General features: G+C 39.1%; 1 protein-coding gene across 1 annotated transcript; it reads right to left on the reverse strand.

Annotated features, from left to right (window-relative positions):
• Window positions 1–24,125: 24,125 nt before the first annotated feature.
• On the reverse strand, window positions 24,126–26,137 carry XB5738351.S (provisional ortholog of CART prepropeptide S homeolog). The gene is made up of 4 exons (XM_041588269.1): window positions 26,115–26,137; window positions 25,375–25,554; window positions 24,973–25,050; window positions 24,126–24,417 (listed from the first exon to the last, which is right to left on the reverse strand). The coding sequence occupies exons 2-4, from the start codon at window positions 25,513–25,515 to the stop codon at window positions 24,310–24,312; spliced, it is 327 nt and encodes a 108-aa protein (XP_041444203.1). The 5' UTR covers window positions 25,516–25,554; window positions 26,115–26,137; the 3' UTR covers window positions 24,126–24,309.

The raw sequence follows: 26,137 nt of genomic DNA on the forward strand, positions 1-26,137 counted from the left end.
CGCCTCTTAGAGCTTGATAGCCCTCTTCTTAAGGATGTAGAGACTTTCTTTGCAGCCATGGCATCCTTATATGATGACCCGCAGCGTCCAGAAACTGCAGAAGCTGCTTTACATTCTCTTACACAAGGGAAGCGCCCTGTGGAGGACTATGCCGCGGAATTTCGGAGGTGGGCTGTTGACACAAGCTGGAACGAGTCTGCTCTCAGACATCATTACAGAGTTGGATTTTCAACACAGCTGAAAGATGAATTAGCCAGAGTTGGAGTGCCTATTCCCTTGGATGAGCTCATTCAGCTTACCATCCAGCTTGACAGACGCCTGAGAGAGAGACGTACGGAGAAGTCTTCAGTTCCCGTTTCCTGGATGGTCCCCAGAGCTCCTTTTCCTGGTACTTCATCCAGTCCAACCACTGAACCCGAACCAATGCAGCTTGGTCTTACCCGTCCTGGCCTGAGTCCTGAGGAAAGATTGAAGAGAAGGCGTTTGAACCTTTGCCTTTATTGCGGTGCTGCCGGTCACCTCCTGCGGACATGTCCTCTCCGCCCTGATGGTAATATTACTTCTAGTAGGGCTGGGTTGGGACTTCAGTTGCAGTTAAGGAATTCCCATATTTCTCTTTTACTCTCGTTACAGTGGGGAAGAATACGGGTGCAAGTAACAGCAATTATTGACTCTGGGGCCAGTAGCTGTTTCATTGACTCTACCTTTGCCCGTATCCATCGTTTCCCTTTACGTCCGAAGTCTCAACCAGTATTAATCAGAATGGCGGACGGTTCACCTTTGAACTCTGGACCTATTTCTTTTGAGACTGAACTTTTAAATGTTACAATAAACAAGTTTCATCATGAAACTATCTGTTTTGATGTGGTTCCTTCACCCCTATTTCCAATTATTATTGGGCTACCATGGTTGAGGGTCCATAATCCAGTCATTGACTGGGTTTCAGGGAAGTTAGTCTTGTCTTCTTCCTTCTGTCTCAAGAATTGTGTACAGGGAGAGTCATCTGGCCTCCATCAAGCCTTGGTTTGTGCTTCTGCGAACAGTCAAGATCTATTATCCACAGTCCCGATCGTCTACCATGAATTTCTTGATGTGTTCAACGAAAGACTGGCGGACATTCTTCCCCCACACAGGGCTTATGATTGTCCTATTGACTTACTCCCTGGTTCACCTATTCCTTTTGGTCGCATTTTTCCCCTTTCCGAACCCGAACTGAAGGTCCTACAGGAGTATATTGATGAGAATCTTCGAAAAGGCTTCATTAGATCTTCCACGTCTCCAGCAGGAGCAGGTATTTTTTTTGTCGAAAAGAAGGATCACTCACTGCGACCCTGTATCGATTATCGTGAACTGAATAAAGTAACGATCAAGAACAGATACCCTCTTCCTTTAATTCACGAACTTTTTCAGAGACTGCGTTCTGCAACTGTTTTTTCTAAACTCGATCTGAAAGGTGCTTATAATCTGATTCGAGTGAGAGAGGGTGATGAATGGAAGACGGCTTTTCGCACACGGTATGGGCACTTTGAGTACCTCGTCATGCCGTTTGGCTTATGTAACGCACCAGCAACTTTCCAACATTTTATTAATGGCATTTTTCGGGATATTCTAGATACTTTTGTTGTGGCATATTTAGACGACATCTTGGTCTATTCAACTTCTTTAGAAGAGCATCGTAGACACATGCGGGAGGTCTTTTCTCGATTACGCCTTCATCACTTAGTTGTTAATGCGGAGAAATGTGAATTCGAGAAGCATCAAATCGAGTTCTTGGGATTTGTGATTTCCACTAATGGAATCGTTATGGATATCAAGAAGGTCTCGGCTATTCTAGACTGGCCAACTCCCAATGATCGCAAGGCAGTCCAGAGGTTCATTGGGTTTTCTAATTTTTACCGCAAATTCATACGTAATTTTTCTGGCATCATTAAACCACTCACGGATCTCACTAAGCAAAAGGTGAAATTTCAATGGTCTTTTTCAGCTCAATCGGCTTTTGAGCAATTGAAGAAAGCTTTTACTACAGCCCCTGTTCTCACACATCCGGATCCCTCTTTGCCTTTTATTCTGGAGGTGGACGCCTCTGAAGTTGCCATTGGAGCCGTACTATCTCAACGTTCTGTTCCTCAAGGTCTAATGCATCCAGTGGCATTCTTTTCCAGGAAATTATCTGGGTCAGAACAGAACTATGATGTTGCAGACAGAGAGTTGTTGTCCATTAAGTGGGCTTTAGAAGAGTGGAGGCACCTTTTGGAGGGTGCGGCACATCCGATTCTGGTTCTTACTGACCATAAGAATTTAGAATATCTGCGTTCTGCCAAAAGACTCCGACCAAGACAAGCTCGTTGGGCACTTTTCTTTTCAAGGTTTCAACTCCACATAACGTACCGGCCTGGTTCTAAGAATGTTAAAGCCGATGCTTTGTCTCGGATGTTTTCTTTGGATCCTCCTCGGTCGTCTGGAGCAGATCCTGTTCTTCAGCCAAGTTTTTTCTTACTTCTTCAACCCTCCTTTCTTCAAAGAGTGAAAGAGCTCTGCACACCGGAATCCATTCCTAGCACTCCTGGATTAGAAGCTCACGAAGGTCTTTACTATTTCAGGAATAGACTTTTTGTGCCCTTAGTTCTTAGATTGGAGGCTTTAGGATATGCTCATGATGTTCCGCTGGCTGGTCATTCAGGTTATCGTAAGACTTTGGATTTGGCTCGTTGTCATTTTTGGTGGCCTACCTTGGGAGGGGATTGTGCGAAGTTCGTTCGCTCTAGTGAGATTTGTGCCAGATGCAAGGGAGCTACTTCCAAACCTTCAGGTCTTCTTCATCCGTTACCAGTACCTGATCGTCCTTGGGGTTCCATTTCAATGGATTTTATTACGGATCTTCCTTGTTCTGAAGGGTTTTCTACTATTTTTGTTGTAGTAGATAGGCTCACGAAGATGTCTCACTTTATTCCTCTTTGTGGCATTCCTTCAGCGCCTGGACTGGCTAAGACATTCATTCAGGAGATTGTTCGACTTCATGGTCTTCCGGAGGACATTGTCTCAGATAGAGGAGTGCAATTCACGTCTAAATTTTGGCGTGCGTTATGCGAGGGGTTACAGATCAATTTATCCTTTTCTTCAGGTTATCATCCCCAAACCAACGGACAGACGGAAAGGACAAATCAAACATTAGAACAATACTTGAGATGTTTTTCTTCCTTTTTACAAGACAATTGGGCTTCTCTTCTTCCAATGGCAGAATTTGCCTACAATAATTCTGTTCATTCCTCTACTAAACAGACTCCTTTTTTTGCCAATCTTGGGTTTCACCCAACAATGATCCCAGGTATTCCTCAGGTGGTGTCGGTTCCTGTAGCTCAAGAAAGACTTGAGTTTTTGTCGTCAAATCTCGTGACCTTACGTCAGAATTTACGCAAGGCTCAATTGAACTTCAAGTACTTTGCTGATAAGAAGAGAGCACCTGATCCAGAGTTTAAGGTTGGTGACAAGGTTTGGCTTTCAACTGTTAATTTAAGACTTAGTTGTCCTACGAAGAAATTGGCACAACGTTTTATCGGACCCTTCAAAATCCTACAGAAGATTAATTCTGTTGCTTTCAAACTTCTACTTCCAAGTTCCTTGCGGGTTCATCCAGTTTTCCATACGGCACTTCTAAAACCAGTGGTCCAGAATCAGTTTGAGGGCAGGAGGTCTCTGGTTCCGGATCCCATTATCGTCTCCGATCATGAGGAATACGAGGTGGAATCGATTGTGGATTCTAGGATCAGACACAAGAAGCTTCAATATCTTATCAAATGGAAGGGGTATGGTCCTGAAGAGAACTCTTGGGAACCCACTGATAACATTCATGCTACTGATCTTTTGAAAAAGTTTCATCGGAAATATCCAAATAAGCCTTCTCAGGTAAACGTCCAGAGGCCGTTCCTAAGGGGGGGGCAATGTCATGTACTCACCAAGAGTCGGGAATCCGCGGACCTTCTGCGCGATGCGTTCCAGCGCTGCGTTCCAGTGACGTCACGGCGCGGGCGCCGGCGCAGGGGAATTGCTGGGCGCAGCATGATGACGCAGGCGACGGTATTTCTGCCGGTTCAGAGTTTCCCTCAGTGCTCGGACATCGCTTCTAGCTGTTGTAAGTAGAGCTTATTCTGATAACTATTGTACCTTGGTTTTGACCCTGCTATTGCCTTTTGACTCCGCTCCTGCTTAACCCCTTGGAACTCCTTTTGCCGAACCTGCTTGCTTGGACTACTCTTCTGTATTAACCCTATGACCTGTGCTTGATGTTTTGATCTCCTGTTGCCAAACTTCTGCCTGCCTCCTGACTTCGCTGCTGAATTAACCCCTGAAACCTCGCTTGTATCTGACTATCTGTTGCCGAACTTTGCCTGTTACTGTTTACTCTTTGCCTTGACCTTTGGTTTTCGACTGAAGATTGTCTTTGCTGCCTGTCTGGTAATCCACCTCTGAGTCATCCGGGGAGCCCTTCTCCTGTGATTTCTACCAACGTGCGCTTCCTGCTCAGCCTGCAAGTTCTGTGTAGCAGCCCAAGTGTCATCGGTGCCAGCCTGCTATTTCACCACGAACCAGCAGTAACACTAAGGTGATTGCCGCCAGTTCCTGCACGTCCTCCCTGTTCCTACTACTCAGCAAACTAACCCGCACCTTCCTGTACCCTCACAGCCACCCGACCTGCTCCTTCACAGACCAGCGCACCCCACCAGGAATCCAGACTCCCCTACTACACCTTCACGGATCTCCCTCTGTTCCCATTGGAGGGTGTATCGGTAGAGGAGCTGTAAGGGTTGTCTTCCTCTCGTCAGTTGGTTCCACCCGGTTCGGTAAGTCTGACAACGTGCCCCAAATTGACTCGCTACTGGTCTGACGTCTTCTCCTTTATCTCTACAGTTTTGGTTTTCCCTATACTGCCTCAGCCCAGCCTAGCATTGCTTGGATACATGGGTGGTGATATGAGCTCAATTGGCTGTCGGACTTTGCTCCAGCTGCTGTTGTTCTATGCTAGGAAAATGATTGTTCTTCGGTGGAATAAAAAGGAGGCGCCCAAACTGGAGGACTGGAAGGACCTTGTTAATAAAGCCCTCCCTTACTATAAAGCAGTATATATGTCTAGAGGATGCACGGACAAATTCATAGCTGTATGGATGCTATGGGTTTTGAACTCTGCCACTAATAGCCCACATGTGTTTTAAAATTGCTGTTCTATGCTAGCTCCACTAGATTCTAGTCATGTTTACCGTTCACCCCCTCCACACTCCACTCCCTACTTGACTCTCTCTCCCTCTTTCTTCTCCCTCTTTTCTTTTTCTTTTATTGATTTCACTGATTATGTATGATTTTTTGTGTTTCTTTCATGGAACGCTGTCTGTTTTTGGTTTTTTGTTTTTTTTTCTGTGTGAAAAAACTAATAAAAACACCTTTTAAAAAAAAAAAAAAAAAAAAGAACACTGCGGTCTAGGGCAGAGGTTAAAATTCTCTGAAATGTGACTTATCTTTGAGTGGTCCAAAAAGACATATTAGTGTTAGTAAGCACCAGAAGATGGACAACAGTACTTGATTTTTTCCAGGCTGTACTGACCTGCCAGACCACCAGATAATCTCAAAATTATGAGCCTATGTCTAAGTGTCCTAGTGACACAAAACGCGTTAGGCATGAGATGTTTATATAAATAAAACGTTCAAATATTTTTACCTATTATTAGTCGGATCTATGCGTGACCTATCAGAGTGCCTTGCTCCAACATTTTGTTTATCTACATACGGATTGTTCGCTCCCTTGGGCTGAGGGCCTGGGGCAGGAGCACCTGGGCCACCTGTTCGATTCGGTGAGTTATTTCACAGGCAAAGTTTTTATGCTTTGGTTTGTAATCTCAAAATGGCCCCACAGTACATGTATAGGATCCCTTATCCGGAAACCCGATATCCCGAAAGCTCCGAATTACGTAATGGCTGTTTTCCATAGACTCCATTTTATCCAGATAATCCAAATTTTTAAAAATGATTTCCTGTAATAATAAAACCGTAGCTTGTACTTGATCCCAACTAAGATATAATTAATCCTTATTGGAAGCAAAACCAGCCTATTGGGTTTATTTAATGTTTAAATGAATTTATAGTAGACATAAGGCATGAAGACCCAAATTACGGAAAGATCCGTTATCCGGAAAACCCCAGGTCCCGAGCATTCTGGATAACAGGTCCCATACCTGTAGTAAAGTTCCATATAAACCCATTCTTATTTCCACCATAGGCCTATACAACACCTAAATAATATGGTACTACATGTAGGGGCACATTTACTTAGGGTCGAATATCGAGGGTTAATTAACCCTCGATATTCAACCGTCGAAGTAAAATCCTTCGACTTTGAATATCGAACGATCGTAGGAAACTAATTTCCTTCGATAAAAAAATACTTAGAAAGCCTATGGGGACCTTCCCCATAGGCTAACATTGTACCTCGGTAGGTTTTAGGTGGCGAAGTAGGTGGTCGAAGTTTATTTTAAAGAGACAGTACTTCGATTATCGAATGGTCGAATAGTCGAACGATTTTTAGTTCGAATCGTTAGATTCAAAGTCGAAGACGTAGCCGAAGGTCGAAGTAGCCAATTCGATGGTCGAAGTAGCCGAAAAAATACTTCGAAATTCGAAGTATTTTTTAATCTATTCCTTCACTCGAGCTAAGTAAATGTGCCCCGTAATGTTTTTGGGAGTGGTCCCTGAGCTTTTCAGTTAAAGAGTTGATAAATCCAAAGATGTGAGAAGCCCTTTTTCATAGTAACTTGGTGTTTTTGCGAGATTTGGCTAAAACTAGAGTATCACTAAGGTAGGGTGCTGCAGAGTCCATTAAACATTGACACATACTCAATGTTTAGGGGGCTCATTTACAATATTTCTAGACACTTGAAGAGCAGTTAGGGGTGTAATATTGCTCCCTTAACGTTCATACACAGAGGACATATGTGCAGGGCAATGGCTGCATCTAATGGCTTGTGAGAGGGGACACAATGTTTTGCCTATGTCCTGTCTCCATACCAGTACCGTATATACTCGCGTATAAGCCGAGTTTTTCAGCACCCAAAATGTGCTGAAAAACTCTACCTCGGCTTATACGCGGGTCATACGCAAAACAGGCTGCGCTTCATGAGCTCCTCCGTGTCCCCTGCAAGACTGCCCTAATCCAGCGCGTCCTACCTCGGAGCTTTTCTTCTCTGCAGCAGATTTTTCTTTTCAGAGCTTCCCTTGCTGCCGCTCCTCCTCCCTTGTCACAGTCTCTGCTGCCAGATCAAATTACCGTACTTCGGCTGTGACAGGGAGAAGGCGAGCGGAGCGCGCTCACTGTAAAAGAGGCTGCGCTTCATGAGCTCCTCCGTGTCCCCTGCAAGACTGCCCTAATCCAGCGCGTCCTACCGTAAGTAGTGTCTCCTGCTCCCTCGGAGCTTTTCTTCTCTGCAGCAGATTTTTCTTTTCAGAGCTTCCCTTGCTGCCGCCGCTCCTCCCTTGTCACAGTCTCTGCTGCCGGATCAAATTACTTCGGCTGTGACAGGGAGAAGGCGAGCGGAGCGCGCTGACTGTAAAAGTTTTAAACATCACTCCCATTGCCCCAGCAAAGTTTAAAATCTTTGGGCCCTAAACACACTAGATTCCTTTACATCAGGAGGAAGAAAACCAGCGCAGCCTGAGGTACTACGTCGGCCATCAGTTATTCTATTTAAATCCACTTATATTAATATCCCTGACTTGTGTGGAGTTGTTGTGTCCCATGTTCAAAGTTATTTTCTTCAGTCCCTTAATTATTATTATTATTAATTAGTACAGCAATAAAATGGAGCCAATATTATACATGTGACTAGAACTTTCTTTGTTCTATTTTTCCGTATTGCTTTTATTTTATTATGTTCTCCTGCTCTTCTCTCCCTCTTCTATTCCCTCTCAGTTCTTTGTCCTGCCATTGCTTTCCTTTCATCCTCCTCCTCCTCCCTCTCTCCCACCCTTCCCCTCTCCCCTCACCCTTTTTGTGAGCTCTGGGGGTATTTATTAATAGAGTGCCAAGTCTCCCAGTCCATCATTTTTCAGCCTAGGCTTATACGCGAGTCAATAAGTTTACCCAATTTTTCTAGTTAAAATTAGGTACCTCGGCTTATACGCGGGTCGGCTTATACACGAGTATATACGGTAAGCGCTGGATATAGAATAGCTTTGCAAAGTCACGGACAAGGCTTTCAGCATGTGGTTTGCACTTTGTACCAACAATACTAATGATCTCTCAAGTGGGGTATGGAAAACATATACCTCACTACCCCACCCCCTGGAATTAGGCACTATCATTTGCACCAAAAACAAGGAAACAATGGAAAGAGGGATCCTGCTTTTAATCGTGATTTTATTAAACTGCCTATATCCAATACAAATGGTTTGGATTCTTTTTAACATATATTTAAAGGGGTGGTTCACTTTAAATTATCTTTTAGTACAATGTAGATTCTGTATTAATATTCTTTAAGGCCTCAACAACCAAATGATCAGGAGACTCTGGAACACCCAATTAGACATATTTGCCTTTTACATTTTCAAGTTCTGAACAGATTGATGAATTAGAGAAGCATTATTCCAGTCATTATCAGCAGCAAATTTACAAAATGGAGTCCTCCATAGAACTACAGTTTTGGTTAAAGGGGTAGTTCACTTTTAAATTAACTTTTAGTATGATGTAGAGAGGGATATTTGCAATTGGCAATTGGTTTTCATCGTTCATTATTAGCGATTTTAAGATATTTTGCTTTTTATTCAGGAGCACTCATGCCTGCAATTTTAGCAATCTGGTTGCTGGGTTGCAAATCACCCCAGCAACCATGCATTGATTTGAATAAGAGACTAGAATATGAATAGGAGTTGAGTAATACAAAGTAACAATAACAAAACATTTGTAGCCTTACAGAGCATTTGTTTTTTAGATGGGGTCAGTGACCCTTATTTGGAAGCTGGAAAGAAAAAAAGTAGGCAAATATTTAAAAAACTATACACAATAAAAATGAAGGCCAATTGAAGAGTTGCTTAGAACTGGCTTTGCTATACTATACTAAGGGGCAGATTTATCAAGGGAAAGTGAATTTAAAAGTGAATTTGAGGGGATTTTCGAAGTAAAGAAGTTCGAAGTAACTTTTTGGATACTTCGACCATCGAATAGGATACTACGACTTTGAATTCGAAGTAAAAATAGTTCGAATATTCGACCATTCGATAATTAAAGTACTGTCTCTTTAAAAAAACTTCGACTTCAATACTTCGCCAAATTAAACCTGCCGAAGTGCTATGCTAAAAGTCTTTACACATCGAAGTAAAATCGTTCGATCGTACAATAATATCGATTTAATTGTTCGATCGAACGATTATACTTTGATCGTTCGATGGCCATATTCGGTGAAAAATCCTTCGATAGTCGAAGTATTTTAATTCGATGGTCGAATTTTGAAGTATTTTTTACTTCGAAATTCGACCCTTGAGAAATCTGCCGCTAAAAGTTAAGTTAAAGGTGACCCACCCCTTTAGAATAGAAAATATCTTCATTATAAAGAGATCAGTTTGAATCACTGTACTATATAATAACATCTTAGGATGGAAAAAGGCCTCAGCACTTTAAAGAGCTGTCTTTCTTCTTGTCTTGTCACCAGTCTGAGGGTCCAGAATTTTGGTGATATCTGACACTAATGGAGGAATTAGCAACAACACTTAATAAAGCCAATAGCAAATGTAGCTGTTATAGACATTCCTATACATGGCATTAACAGCTTGATTTGTTATTTTATGCCATTTTAATCATTTCCGACTTACTGTACATGAAGCTTGTTGTCCTTAAAGGAGAAGGAAAGGTACTGAAGCAGTTTATTGTCAATAGATTAGCCACAATAGTGCAAGATAGAATACTATTTATTCTGTAGAATTCTTTAACATACCTGAGTAAACAGCTCTAGAAGCTCTCTCTGTTTGTTTAGGATAGCAGCTGCCATATTCACTTGGTTTGACATCACATCCGGCCTGAGTTTCCCTGCTCACTCATAGCTCTAGGCTCAGATTACAGCAGGGAAGGGAGGAGGGAGGGGGAGAGGAGCAAACTGAGCATGCTCAAGCCCTGCCATGGAGGTTTAAGATGAAAACCGGAAGTCTAATACAGAAGCCCATGTGTACACAATAGAAGGAAAGAAATGCTGTGTTTCTTTTGACAGAGGATTCAGAGCAGCATTACTTTAAGGGTTTACTGGTGTATTTATATGGACCTTTCTGATAAAGCTTCCTTAATTTTAGCCTTTCCTTCTCCTTTAACTTCTCATGCTACATTTCATGTAATTATATTTGTTCCTGTTAATTATGCTGTCTTTTGATAAGCTAGAATACCTTGTCAACACATAGTTTTCACTCACTTAAACTCATTAATTCTCTGTACTGATGTTCTCACACATTTTTAATTGCTATCCTGTATATTGTAACAAGAAAATATTAAACTTGTTCAAAGGGCAGATTTGAAACATAGTTACATATATACATGTTGTGACATATTTAGATATTATAATTAAAGGATAGTTGTCCCCCAAGTGGGATTTTTATGTCAGCAATAGCCTGAGAACCATCATTTCTGCACTGCATCCGACCTTGATATCATTATAAAAGATCATCAGGGACGTTAACCATATTTTAACAGTTTATTTTGGAAAACATATAAGAGGGAAGGACTAAAGCATTTAAACTGACTGAAAAGCCCAAACTTGTTCTCTCTTTGCTGACATCCATATTCATAGGCCAAGTAGAACTAAGCAGAAGAAGCCTCTACCCAAAATTAAAGGTGACCACTATCAAGCATGTGCCAAGAGGGAATGATGTCACATCTAAATTGTTGATGTTGAGTATTAAGTCACTATGGAGCTTACAGCTGGAGAAAACACTCAACCTAAAAAGAATTTTTGAGAACAGATGGACTTCATCATCCAAGACTCAACCATAGGGGTCTTTCAGTAACCATAATCCATTTTCTACCTGGCATGCCATAGTCTGATGACACATTGGGGCACATTTACTATGGGTCAAATATCGAGGGTTAATTAACCCTCGATATTCGACCGTCGAAGTAAAATCCTTCAACTTCGAATATCGAAGACAAAGGATTTACTGCATTTCCTTCGATCGAACGATCGAAGGAAAAAATGTTCGATCGAACGATTAAATCCTTCGAATCGAACTATTCGAAGGATTTTAATCCATCGATTGAATGATTTTCCTTTGATCAAAAAAAGCTAGGAAAGCCTATGGGAACTTCCCCATAGGCTAACATTGGTGCTCTGTAGGTTTTAGGTGGTGAAGTAGATGGTCAAAGTTTTTTTTAAAGAGACAGTACTTCGACTATCGAATGGTCGAATAGTCGAACGATTTTTAGTTCGAATCGTTCGATTCAAAGTCGAAGTTGTAGTCGAAGTAGCCAATTCGATGGTCGAAGTAGCCAAAAAAATACTTTGAAATTCGAAGTATTTTTTATTCTAATCCTTCACTCGAGCTAAGTAAATGTGCCCCATGGTGTCAAATGCCAACAGGCAGGATAAAGGGATGAATCCGATGGTTACATGTTTTTCTCTGTTAGCTTGAAAAGTTTTGTACTCAAAGTTGTGTCTCAAAATAGGTTTTATTTTGATTGATTAAAGTCCTGAGGTCACTAGAATGGTAGCAAAGGAGGGCTGTCATGAATTAAGAAGACTTTGATGTTTAATTTGATAATGAATAGCCCAAGCATATATATCTGTATTAATTGGCCCAAAAAGGACTTTATTTTACATGCAATTAGTACATCCAGAGTCAATAAATCATACAATTCAGTGGAGCACAGCTTGCAAGAATAAGTCAGCTTTTCACAAATGAAATGTCTTTCAGACAATCCTAAGAGACTGATTTAATCCAAACTCGAGCTCCATGGCATCACCTTCCTTCCTTCTGAAAAGCCTTTCTTTTTAAATCCTGTTATGCAAGGATCAAATCAAAGAGCAGTTTAAAACCTTGAAGGTCTCCAAAGTCTCTCAGTGAATGTATAATCCTTCTTTAGTTTTACACACTGTTTATATTCAAATCCAGAGTTTATTAGGTCAGTTTCTGTCTGTAAAACTCTTCCTTCCAATTAGGTCAGCATTCGATGTTCAATATCTCCGTGACAAAATGAAGGAAAAAAGAACACTTCTTAAGCTTGATGGCATCACCCTCTGTTCATTTTAGTACAGGCACTGTATATTTTCTACTTTTCCTAGTTACATTGAAAACAGCACTATAAACCTTGATATTAGTCAATGCTATTAGTCAATGATACCCTGTTTACCAATGGATGTTGTTTGTTAATTGTCTGTTAATTGGCGACTTCTGTTGTTCTTGTCCCATACAATGAAGTTCTTGAGTGAATGGGTTAACATTATGAAGTTTACTTAAATCTAATTATGGGGAAAAAAACCTTTTACTGATGCACATTCCACTTTCCAATTTTGGTTCCCCCCCCCCTTTGATTATTTGTTTGTTAGCAGTGAGATTTTTCCTGGGTATCCACGTGGGAGGGGGGCAGTGGAGTTCTTTTCTAGGAGTTATTAGAAAACACAGGAAAACAAGAATCTAATTCTGCAAAGGCTCAGTAGAGGCTCTAAAAAGCGATTGTCTTATATGTTCTTTGCACAAATGACTAATGTGGGGCTGAGTACAAGAGGCATTGTTTGCTCTTATGTGACTGATATTAATGAGCTGCAGATAAGCTCTGGGGAATTCTCGTTTCTCACCTAGTGCAAAGCTCTCCGGCCTGATTGTGTGAGTGGATCGGTCTGATTCACTTCATTAAAACTGCTTCCTTTATGTTCCTGCATTAGTCTGTTTCTGCCTAAAAAGCAATCACTAATGTACAGTGAAGCATAAATGGGCAACTACAGTCTGTTCTGCACCTAAGGCTAATGGCACATGGAGAGATTTGTCACCCAGGTTTAAATCCATGCTAAAGCCGCTGACAAATCTCCCTGACATGCTTTCCTATTGTCAGTAAAGTAAATTTCTGATGGGAAAACATATGTGGCGCTTCATATTCCGAAATCACCAGAAGTTGCCTTGTGAGGAAGCTTCAAGGACTTTGGATAACAAAGAACTTACAATATTTTCCACTGGTGATTGAATTTTCAGTAGGGAAACAATATGGTTAGTTTTATGATCCTTGGTAGTGCAGATTTAAGCTAAGGTGACAAATCTCCCCATCTGCCAGTACAGTAACACACAAGGAACTGGTTTCTGTTTGGAAAATGTGAGATAACATGCAGATACATTAATTAATCATTATTAATAAATTATTATTTTTATTATTATTTAAGAAGTATAGCTGTTAGCAGAAAATCTTACATTTTTAGGTTATGGGTGCATGGGCAGCTAGGCCATCTGATATACACATAGCAATAACAAAGAGAAATCAGATGGCACTCACCAAGCAAAATGTGCTGAATTTTTATGATTTATTCAGATCTCTGCACAACGTTTCAGCGGATCAACCCCCTTTCTCAAGAGCACTTGAGAAAGAGGGTTGATCCCCTGAAACGTTGTGCAGAGATCTGACTAAATCATAAAAATTCAGCACATTTTGCTTGGTGAGTGCCATCTGATTTCTCTTTGTTATTGCTACATGTATGGAACTGAAGAGCAGCAACGTTCCCAGATAGAGCACCACAGTATTTAACCCATGGAGGTAGGATTCTATTGAAGTTTCATCAGATATACACATTATGAAACCTCAACAAATGCAGCCTACAACAAGGCTTGCATCCACCAACACTGATCTCTGAGAAAGAAAAGACAAGGAAAGAAAGACCCGTTGCACGTTTTAAAGAATGTCATTGTTATGTTGTGTTTTTTTTTTAACCAAAATCTCCATTTTGTCTCTCAGGAAGATCAGTGTTAATTCCCAACCACAGTAACTAAATTGCATAATATCTGACCTTTCTTTCTATATGGTGTTGCTCTTTTATCTTGCTGAATCAAAATCTTTCTTTCATTCAGATCATTCAGATCTGCTCACTGCAAGAAGAGTGACAGATATTCCTTCTCTTATTCTGCAATTTGTTTGATGCTGTTACAGTGATGTTTCCCTGTACCTGTGGCTGAAACAGGCTGCCACTCTTGTGTAAAATAATCCAAATCTGCCACACTTCATATCAATGAGTGGGAAGTTAAAAGATCAACAGGCAGCTACACAAACATATGCACATATATATTTGTCTAATTTTGATTCTTGTTGTAATTTGGCTAATAAACAAGAGACAACAACAATGAATCAGATTCACTCCAGGGTCCTAAGTAAAAATCATGTACTAAAACTCTTATGGAATGTGGGTTACAGGTACTCTGAGGTTCATTATAGTGCTGTTAATAAAACCAGGGCCTGCCCATGCAACTTACTGTAATAGAAATAACAAAGTACAGGCCTAATCACATCCAAGAGTAGATGTAGCCCTCATGCTTAAATGTAAATTACAGTATAGGTCTACATATCTATAGAAGTAGGCAGAATTAAATACAGGGCTGCATTATACAAGGTGCCGAGATCAGCCTATTGCTCAGGAACGAAGTCATATGTACATCAACCCTAAATGGTGCAAATTTGCTCCTTTTAGTGCATTTCTGCTCTGGCCATGTTATATTTCAGTTCATGCATTATTTCAGTATATGTATGTGAATTATTGATAACCTTCTATTTGGTTTGCTGGAGTATGAGTTGCAGCTGCACTTTACATTCACACTGGGTTGGCTAAAATGTTTACACAGGCACATGACCTCTATGGCTGCTATTAAATTGTACATTTCCTCCATAATATGTTAGGCAGTGCAAGATTAAACCCCTTCTTCTATCTGCTGGCATACTAGTTGTCTTGCAGATTGTGAGTATGGTTTGATGCAATGATTTCTTGAAAGAACAAAGCCATTTGTTGTAAACGTCATTCTAAAGTGCAACGGCTCAAGATCACAATGGTCCCCATACAAAGGGCCCAGGTGATAACTAAGTTTAAAACTCAGCAAACCCTTTGCCTTGGGTTCCCTGTCACCAACCTGCAATCCAGCATGAGATATTCTGAATCTGATGGAAATCTTTTGTATTGAATGATATCTCATACCTCCAAAAGAGTGCTAGACACTCTACAAACCCACTGTGTGGTTATTTCTTGAAATCAATGTATTACAGTTGGGAGTATTTGTATGCAGGGGATATATATGTCATCATATTAGAGTCAAAACTTAAGGGCATAATATTTCCATTTGCCTGAATATAATAATGACATGTAGGCGTAAAGTAAACTCCATGTAATATATCTCTTCCTGTATAATAAAGCAATGGCCATGATTTGGAGAACACACTAAGAAGTTATTACTTGCACTTCGCAGAAGTTTGCTCTGTTAATTTCCTTTCAACATAATTAAGATTTACACTATCTGTCTTCCGATGAATAAAACATAAGAAATGTGATTGAATTTTATTGTGGATGTAGCTAACAGATTTGTGCTCTCTCCAGGGAAAACTCTAACCATAAATTACCAATTGTTGCTTGGGATTCTTTCTAACTGCATGGATGAACCCAGGTAATATATATGTCCTAGTATCATCATATTAGGTACGTAAGGCTTCAAAACACTATATATATATATATATATAAAAGGGACAAAGTTTTAAAATGCTTAGTGCTTGTTAGTTACTGCAGACAAAGGGGATCTTTACTTTCTACTCTCTGATACAGATATAGCGACAGTTATCCTACAATATAACTTGTAACAAGTCCAGATTTGGCTGATTTCTAATCTGCAATTTGATCATCACTGGATAAAATTCTCAGAGGTCACTTTCACAGTTTCACTATATTACCGTGAAGGATAAAATTGTTCTAGTACTTTTACAAAAGTATAAAACCTCAAAGCAATACAGAATAAATACTTTATAGCCGGAAATTGATTGCAATAGTGGTGCTTATTTTTCTTTTCCCTGAGATTGTAGAATCTTGATATTCGGTACTTGTATGGATTACAAGTTCCAGCCCAGGGTTTTTACAGTTGGTGACATTTAGGTAGACATTTAGTAACAAGAGACTGGAAACAGTGAGGACATGCTTTTTGCTGATGTACTCAAATTTACAAATCCACCAGGCTTGGCAAAGATATATGCTAAGGTGACCAGATTTTTGGAAAGAAATCCGGGGACAGGGTAGAATATAGCGGCACACGCAGTGGCAATTCTGTGTATAATACCTCCAGAACTCACTGCAGGATGGTACAAAGGAAATTTCCATGTACAAAACCCCATGATTCTTAGTAGAATGGCATAAAGGCAATTCTGTGTACAATACCCCCAGAATTCATAGTAGGATGGCATAAAGGCAATTCCTTGTACAATACCCCCAGAATTCATAACAGGATGGCATTAAGGCAATTCCATGTACAATACCCCCAGAATTCATAGTAGGATGGCATAAAGGCAATATTGCTAATTAAAGGTAAGGAAAGGGTTAATGGTGGCACTATGGGAGAAATTAGGTGAAGCAGCTAAAAGTTTGCAATGAAAGAGCATTGATAAGGGAACAGTGGGGGTGGTGAAACTCAGTGAACAGACAGAGAAAATAAACAGATACTTACCAGCATTCTCTGCTTGCCACTGATCCTCTGGGAGGATGGGGGAGAGGGGGAATTTGCAGCATGTTGGAACAGTATCCTACCACCCTGATCAGTTTGCCAAGTCCATGGAGGTTTGCATAGGAGCGCCTTTCCCCTTCAGTCTTCTAGTCATCAACCTGCTGCTTGCTGCCTGCTTGCTCTGTCCTGTGCCCCCTGCCCGTAGAATTATACAGTGCGGACCAGATCAGCTGCTTCACTGGGATTTTTTAAAGATCTTTCTGCAGACGGGGACGCTTCACGGGGCAATTTCTAACGGGGACCAAAGTCCTGAAATGGGGCCTGTCCCCGTGACAAATGGTAAGCTTAATATCTGCCAACTAGATGTGAGCAGGCTTCAAGATTCCTCCTTCCATGGTTATAAGACTTAAAAGAAAAGAAACTCATTTACACATATCATTACTGTTAATCCAAAGGGAAAAATATAATACTGTGAAAATATTTCTAATCTTGGTCTAAGAAAAAATATCATTTGAAATTCGGTTTTCTAACTCCTTCCCAGATCAATATCCTGCCTTTATAAATGCCTGCAAGCCAAATATTACTTTATTTCAGAAATTAGAGAAATAAATACTTCATTGATTCACAAACAACAGAACAGGCTATGCAGTATTTATGCCAGATAGAAACTTCTGATAGGCCTTTAAAGGAGAACTAAAGCTTAACTAAAGAAGTAGCTAGAAATGTTGAACATCATGTTTTGGGCTTCTGTACCAGCCCAAGGCACCAAAGCCCTTTAGCAGTAAAGACCTGTGTCTCCAAAGATGCCCCAGTAGCTCCCCATCTTCTTTTTTGCTGATTCACTGCACATGCTCTGTGCTGCTGTCACTTACTGAGCTTAGGGACCAACTCACACAGTACACATAGAATATAAATGTCACAATATAAGGCTGATTAGTAATTAACACAGATAATTACTACATGGCAGCACAGAAACCAGTGCAATTAGCATCATAATTTAATAATCAGCCCTGTAGCATCATCTTATATTACAGACCAAGATGATTTTCTGTTTGATAATTTGTGACGACCCCTAAGCTTAGCTTCTCAACAGCTGCTCAGAGCCCACTGAGCATGTGAGTGTTACAGACATTTTCCAATATGGTGACCCCCTGTGACAAGTTTGAAGTTCTGGATCATTGCTGCTATTGAGAAGCTGAAACTTTAGGCTGGTACAATAAGTTCGGTATATAAAATAAAAATCAACTACAATTAGTAAAATTTTAGGGGATCTGCAAACAGGTACATTGTTTTCTACTATTGAAACCATAATATTGTGTTGTAGCTTTGTTACTCTTTTATTTCCGAATGCTATGTATAAATACATTATCCTAAATATTGATCAGGTTACCTTATAGAACACTCTAGTGCTGCAAACTTCTGAATTGTCTGTTTGGCTAAAGGTTGCATTTAGATAATTAAGATGATTCAGCAACAACACATGGCACACAAGCACCCTACTATAGTTACTCATATGGCAGTTGCATGTGCCTAAAATTTTTAGATTAATATTTATTGTTCATAAAGCCCAGATCCCATATCTGTGACCTCTAACCAGAATGTGTAATACAGGGATTACCTCCTATACTTAAAGGTTCATGTTTATATGCATCCCATCTTCATGGAATTAGCATTCCATCCAGGCATAATTATTGTAATGTCACAACAGGTGAGTTCCTAGTAGTGATTAAATGTCAAAAAGAGCAGTTATTCGCTTCATTCATAAATAACATCAGTCTCATAAATGTCTATGGACAGATTATGATGCTTGTAACTTCGATAGCGTTGTCACCTGACCAGTATTTTAAAAATGATGCTAAATGCCAAGAAAGATGCCAGAGATAGAAGACCAAAAAACAGTGGCAGCCATAGACTTCAATAATGTAGCCCATAGACCTTTTCAAGAAACACAAGAAGTAAATGCTGCTTCTCCGTCCCCAAATCATATGACATTTGTAAAAAAAAACCTGACCAATATGGTCAGTAGCCGCAAATGGAATGAAACACCTACAATAGATTCCATAAGGAGATAATTAGCAAACAAAATCTAAAACATACTACAATACACAAATAATGGACCTGTTAGTAGAAAACAAGTCAGATGGGGTATCTTTAGATATCAGCTGATGCCTCTTTTGAATTAGAGTGTTTAATGTAAGTTTAAATCAACACATGACCTGACATTATATGTCTCACCATACCCTCTACCTATCTTGGTCAGAGAGCCAAGTGAATTTTTGTATAATATTTCAGTTGGGGTTTGTTAAAAACAATGCCTATTTTATATTTTAGGATGGAAGCACTCCTCAGTCTCTCATGCGTCTGTTTTGAATCTGGCTAGTGGGACTAACTGATTTGCCTAAAAACAAGGGCACACTTAACAGATCCTCCTCCTGCGTTTTGTACACAGGTAGAAGAAAGCAGATCCATTGTAATGCATTTCCTACTGTAGCTCCAATGAGCTAATTTAAGCGAATATCAACACGAAAATGCAAAAATTTGCATTTCCACATAGTGTAGCTCCATACAGGCTAGCGCTGTGACTGTCAATGGATCTACTGGAAGGACTGCTTTACAGCGGATCCTGTTTGTTCTGCCTGCATACAAAACGCAGGTGGATTAAAACTTAGGATCTACTGTGTGCATCCCTGACCTAAAACTGATTTTTTTAACAGTCTGCAAAAAATGAGGGATTGAGCCCAAACAACTTTGTATCATGGAAACCCTCATGCATGATCTCACAGGGAGTTCCTCTGATGTTCTGCAGCATTAGCCTGGACCTTCAGTCAGAAGAGGGTGCCTCTTATCATTAGCTCTGTCTCAATTATTGACAAATGCATTTTGATTTTTTTTTTGGACACCATTCAAGAAAAGGATCCCCTTTATACGTGGGCTTCCCTAGACTGTCTAAAAAGATACATGAATGCAACTCTTTTTCTGTATTGACGACCTAAGAATAAATGATGCATGACTCATCAACCTGACATTAATGATGCAACAAGATCTTTCCTTATGAAACTATTTACATTAGCCTGTCCCTAAAACCAATTTATCTTGATTAACAAGCTGTTTTCTCATTCTTTATGGTCTCTAATTTTACCCTTGTTTCTCTTTAGCCAAAGCAGCTGATAGTTCACAAAGAACAATAATCTAACCACCAAATGTAAATCAGACGTTGGTATAAAACACATATTAACACTAAGGGGGTGACATAAAAACAACATTCAAATTTGACAAATATCACCAGGCATCACCACGTAAAACATCAGCAGGCATTAAGATGTGTACTGATTTCCAGCAACCACATACCCCTGCATACAAGTTAAGCTTAACTGTAAGGAGCCACTTAAAAAAGTTATGGAAAAATACGGCATTCATCCATCACAGCTCTTTATACGTTTTTTTCTAGAGTGATTTCTGGTGCAAATTAATTGCCAAGGTCTGAAGCAGAGTAAAATAACGACATCAAATCCAGTGTAAAATGAAATGCACACCTTGCTCAATTCACCATTTATTTTACAACTTTTTGCACGATATTCATTTTGCACAGCATAATAAATAGGCCACTTAATCAGTTAACCTAACTCTCCACTTGTTTGGCTTGATCAACCATATATGCGAGAAAAGTTAGACATATGGGTTTATTTATCAAAAATCTGATTTATGAGGTTTTTGACTACTTCGAATAAACTAACAATTTAAAAAACATAAATGGTTGCTTATTTATTTAAAAATCCAAATAATAAAAACTCAATTGAATACAATTGTGGGAAAAACTCAAATAACTTGAATTTGCGGGTTTATTTATCTCAAAAAACTCAAATTTGGGGGTTTTCAAGCTCAAAAAAACTTGAAAAACTCAAATTAAAAAAGAATTACTTGAATTTTGCCTAGGACAGCTCACATTGACTTCTATAAGAACTCTCAAGCTTTTAGATGCCAAGTTTTACATTCAAGTTTTTCCATCCTTAATAATACCAAATTTGAGTTTTTGAAAATGTAACTTGAATTTGTTTTTGTGAAAAAAATTTGAATTATGGCAAAATTGTGAAAACTCTGATAAACCACCCCATATACATTATGGGGCACATTTACTATGGGTCGCATATAGAATTAACCCTCGATATTTGACCATCGAAGTAAAATCCTTCAACTTCGAATATCTTGGCTGCTGCTGGCACAGGTACACAGATGTTTAGGGCAATATGATGAATTTTTTGGCTGCTGTTGGCACAGAAAAAAAGTAGGGGCAATATGATGGATTTGGGGGCTTGGAGGCAAACTGAGGGATTGGCTGCAGTTGGGACAGCTAGAGGGGGCACAATTATGGCTAATAGCACAGGTACATGGGGCAATATGAATGGTAAGGTGGGAAATGGTAATGCAGGACCGGGAGGGGGAGTGCTGATTGAAGCCCTTGCCTAGGGTGCCAAAATACCTTGTCCAGACCCTGCCTACAAATTAATTGTCTTGACTAACAATTCATTGGCCACATTAGATATACTAAGATATAGTGGCATATTAATAAAGTACAGAAGTGCTAAATTTTTGCATTGTGTCTTTTTACCTAAGTGATTTTCAGTAAATAATGCAGAGTCACAGCAGGGAAGCTAAAGTAGTCTGCAGCAACCATCCAAACACTGTATCGGGCTGAGGCACAGTCCTTCACCATCTCTAGAGGCCACTGAAAAGATGATGCATGCACAAAAAATTAATGACTAAACTCTATATGCAGTCATTTTTGATCACTGCAGGTGACAGACAAACTTTTTCATAATTTTTAAATTTCTGCAATTTTTAATTACCCTTAAAATTTGACACAAAGAAGGAACCGTTACTGTACAACACAGTGCATTGTAAACGCCTAGATAAGTAAAACCTTTGTATAAGTTTTTCATAAAACACTGTAAGGACATGCATCACAAATAACACACAAGGAGGACAAGTAACAAAAAAAAAAAGTAAACAGAGCTTAAGTGTGTTGTGGTACGAGAGACAGTAGGAAGGAGGCCCCTGCCCCTTAGAGTCTTTGATCCATTTCTGTATTTTTAAAAATTAGTACCAGCCATTTGCATTGGCCTTAAAGGATCGATTCCTGCATAAAATAATCAGTAATATCAATTACAAAGCCCATTTAGGTTGATAAGGTTATTTTGTCAGAGCCTGGTGAGTTCACAGCCCACTGAAATGTCCTGCCATTCAGTCCCTCAGCTGTGGGTCATGTGGGATTTCAGTTTAATTATCTTCAATAATGGACACCCTGAAAGATTAGGCACTCTGATACATTGACTGGATATTGTTTGTAAGTCTGTTTTAAACCTCATTAAAATGTGTTAATTAGATGCAAGCAAATACTATGGGGAATATGCTGTTCTTGCAGTTGCCTGCTTAGGTCATACTAATTGTCAAAATAAATACTTTAGTAATGAACTAATGTAGGTAGAGAGAAGAAATATTAAATATGATGTTTCTATAACTAATCATATGTTCTCACTATATATATATATATATATATAGGTGCAGTACTCCTATCACTTTGAGCAGAATATGCTAGTCTGTTGGCTTTGGTGCAGTGCATGAAGCCCAGCTGCAGATAAAACATATTCATGAAATAATTTAATAATTGTACCAGGTATTTCTTTAACATCATTAATGCTGTGAAACTGTATTAGCTACCTGTATATGGGAAACAAATCTAAGTGTCCTTAATCTTAAATAATTGTATCATTGCATTCTCTATCCCAGGCAACATCACTGAATTACTTTGTTAAGGAACATTACAACCTTTTGCAAATTTTACAGTGGAATAGCCCTGCTTGCCTTTTCCCATCTTTACCTTGCTCTCTCCCCCCCCAGCCCTCTCGCCTTCTTTAACAGCTTCTCTATTCTCTTTCTTTTTCACCCCTTAAAACTATGCCTTATTCCTACTTCCAATTGTCTTCTGAATCTCCCCTGATGCATACACCTCTTTCCTTGTGCTCTTCTCTCTTCAATTCTTGTTTTTTACATCGCTCATATATCTCTTTGTCTCTGCCCTTTCTGTTTCATTCCTACCCATCTCCACTCATTCCTCACTTACCTGCCACCCCAATATTTTCTTTTTTAATAGCCATTTCTCACTTCAAACTTTCATAGATCATCCATTTTACTCTCATCTTTTCTTCCCATGAAACTCCCTCTCTCTCACTATCACATCACATCCAACATGAATATCTTATCCCTAACAACTCCAACCCCTGCCCTACAAGTCCTTCTTCATACCTTTAAACTATACTTACTCTTTCACCGCTGATTTCCCTTTGTTCCCACATCCCAAAACCTTTGAATGTTATGTTGAATCTCCCTCACACATTTCCCATCCCTCCCAAATACAGGGAGTCAACTGTGGAATACAGTTTTTCTAAAATATTAGGCTACATTTATTTTATATTGTTAGCTATTGGTACAGTTTTTATATTACTAATGTACTTTAGTTTAACCAACACAACCATGTATTCACATAGTAAGTACATAGATACTGGAAATCACCATGTCATATGTATATTACATGTGTAAACTATTATGCTGTGGTTAGTATCCCCTTACTCTGTAAAACGTGATATGATGGGACTATATAAATAATTATTGTATGGTAATAATACATACATAAAGGTACATAAGATTCCCAGTATTTTTCTTTTTTATCATTTGTTTTTTTGTCTGCCTGTAAAATATATTTTATTCTTGAACTTTTATTGCAGATGATAGACTATATCTGACATATTCCAATATATATTATTCAGCAGAGCTGAACTTTAACACCTACTAAAAACACAATGCACTGCAAGTTAATGGGGATTTCATGGCTTGATAGAAATCTTTCATGCATTATTGTGAATGTAGAAAAAGATTTGTAAATCTAAAATGCCTACATTAATGTATTTACCACCTGGGAAAAAATCACAAGTACTAATAAATATTTTATTGGTTGTGTTAACAGGGGTCCCCAACCTTTTTTTCCCCCATGAGCCACATTCAAATGTAAAAAGAGTTGGGGAGCAACACAAGCATGTCCCTTGGGGTGCCAAATAAAGCTGTGATTGGCTGTATGTGGACTAGCAGCCTACAAGAGGCTCTACTTCGCACTATGCTTAATTCATTAATTATACTTAATTAATTATGGTGTCAGTAGATTTAAATGATTTTTTTTTAACCTTAGTAGACAAACAATTAAATCTGAAAGGATTTAAGTACAGTTGCAAGTAACAAAAATCAAGCATTAGTTGTACATTGTTTATTTGCATATTTGTATTTGAGCAGGAGAAAGTCTATATAACCTACACATGATGTGCAGTAGCTGAAATCCACAGTGACATACATTCTACCATTCCAAAGTGTAAATAAAATGCATACAATTGAAACCAGAAAATGCATGAGATATTTATTAGCAATTCCAAATAATGAGAAAAACTGTGGACATGAAATTACTATTGAATCTGTGTCTCTGGATTCCCTAAAAATGACAGGCAGGCTTTTATAAGCAGACACGTTGACTGCTGATCTCTTCCCCGGTGCTGCTAGAGAATGCACGTTCTGGAAACAAACTCACATTCATATGCACTTCAGCAGGAAAGAGTTGCAAGATGATCCACGGGAGCAGTCACAGAGTTTGCCAATTCTAGGTCCTTGTTTCACTGCACATCTCTCGCCAATGTCACACTGAACAGGAACAAAGAAGAGGAGTAAAAGATACCATAAGTATAGATACCATAAAGATATATGTGAACACGCCAACCAGTGGATCACAGATGATGGCAATGCCTTTAAGAAGTCTCCTTTTGCATTTTATAGGCTTATCCATACTAGGAATGTTAGAAATTAATGTATACCAGATTAAAATGCAATTTTCCAAGAAATGTGTTCAGTGATTGTTGCATGTAACACAAACATGTGCTCAAACAATATGTGAACATTAAAAAGCCAGTATTTAAGGTTTTGTTATAATAATAATATACCAAAAAACAATTTGATGCATTCATTGACAATCATATAAAAAACACATTTTCATATATATGATATTTATTTTATAAATACAATTATGGAAAACGTGTATGATAACATAATCAGACTGCTCCAAGAAATTTTGATTTTAAAAATCTAAATTTCCTTTTATTTTTCAGTTTCATCATTAAAAGAAAATCATGTAGACACACTCACACCAAACACAGTCACCCACACCATTGTAAGGAAGCAAGTACAATGAGCTGCTCTTACCAGTGGTATCTGAGCTTTCTTTTGATAGGTCGGATGCCTGTCCTGAAATTTTCCCAAGAGCTCCTCCATTGCTTCAACCTAAACCAAAGCACAATAAAAGACATTTCTTAATTTATAATTTTAAATGCATTTTAATGTCCCTAACATATAACATTCAATGCAACAGTTTCTGCATTCTGTACAGGAAAGCAAATGTGCCTGTGGAATTACATGTAAACACAGAGCCTTCCCAATGTATTGCAGAGAGGGAAACATTCTTTATAATATACTCTAAAATGCAGTGGTTACTGAAATAACTACACTTGTTTTCATTAAGATGTAAATGCAACAATGGTCCCAAGTTACTGAAGATATTCATATTTTCATGTGAGAAACTATTGAATAGGGAACAGAAGTACTTACCAACTCTCTTTCAGAAGAAGAGGGTGATTTGTTGCCATCAAAGTCTTCTTCAGACACTTCCCTGGAGGACTGGGCATTGCACAGGCAGGCAATAAGCAGACTGGCACAGAGCAGCTTGAAGAGGACAATCTTGCTGTCCATGGTTCTGAAACTCCAGTTCCTCTCTCACTCAGCTCTGTTCTGGTAGATGATGACACTGATACTGAACAGGGTGCTTTTAAATTTCCTCTATCCCTCCCACTTTGTGATCCCCAGATGATGTTAGGGGCAGTAAAAGTGTGATTCGTTGCTTAACCACTGCTAGATCTCAGCCTCCAATGCAGTGAACAGCAGAAATCAATAACAAAGGTCCTTCATTCGCTGATCTCTCAGTACACATCATAATAAATACCAATTGCATGTGGAAAAGTCCTTATAGGTCTGTGTAACCCATGACAAAGCTTGTAAATCACAGCAAAAGCGTGTGCCTAAGTACTCATATATATTAGCAGAAAAATCCACTGTTGTTATTGAACGTGGGGGGGTAACCCATTTATTAACTGTGCAGATATAACTGTACAGTGTGAAGAGACAGTACTATAAGGATAAAAGACACTAATTAGGTGTGAAAGTCCAAGAATTGGTTTACATCTAATTTAGTTATTATTGTTTATTATAGCAGGGCATTTCAATTTATTAAAGGGATTATGGAAACCCACCCAAATGGCATGCAGACTCAATTTTTAGGTCCTGATACATACTGAATTAGTCTGTTGTGCTTTGT

Source organism: Xenopus laevis, chromosome 3S, assembly GCF_017654675.1.
Source record: "Xenopus laevis strain J_2021 chromosome 3S, Xenopus_laevis_v10.1, whole genome shotgun sequence".
Classification (NCBI taxonomy): Eukaryota; Metazoa; Chordata; class Amphibia; order Anura; family Pipidae; genus Xenopus; species Xenopus laevis.

What these genes read in the sequence shown, in the direction of transcription:
- XB5738351.S (XM_041588269.1), bottom strand. Translation starts at nt 25,515, where the DNA reads ATGGACAGCAAGATTGTCCTCTTCAAGCTGCTCTGTGCCAGTCTGCTT. An exon ending in CTTCTTCTGAAAGAGAGTTG is followed by an intron (nt 25,051 to 25,374) that starts GTAAGTACTTCT and finishes GCTTTGGTTTAG; the next exon opens with GTTGAAGCAATGGAGGAGCT. An exon ending in AGAAAGCTCAGATACCACTG is followed by an intron (nt 24,418 to 24,972) that starts GTAAGAGCAGCT and finishes GTTCCTGTTCAG; the next exon opens with TGTGACATTGGCGAGAGATG.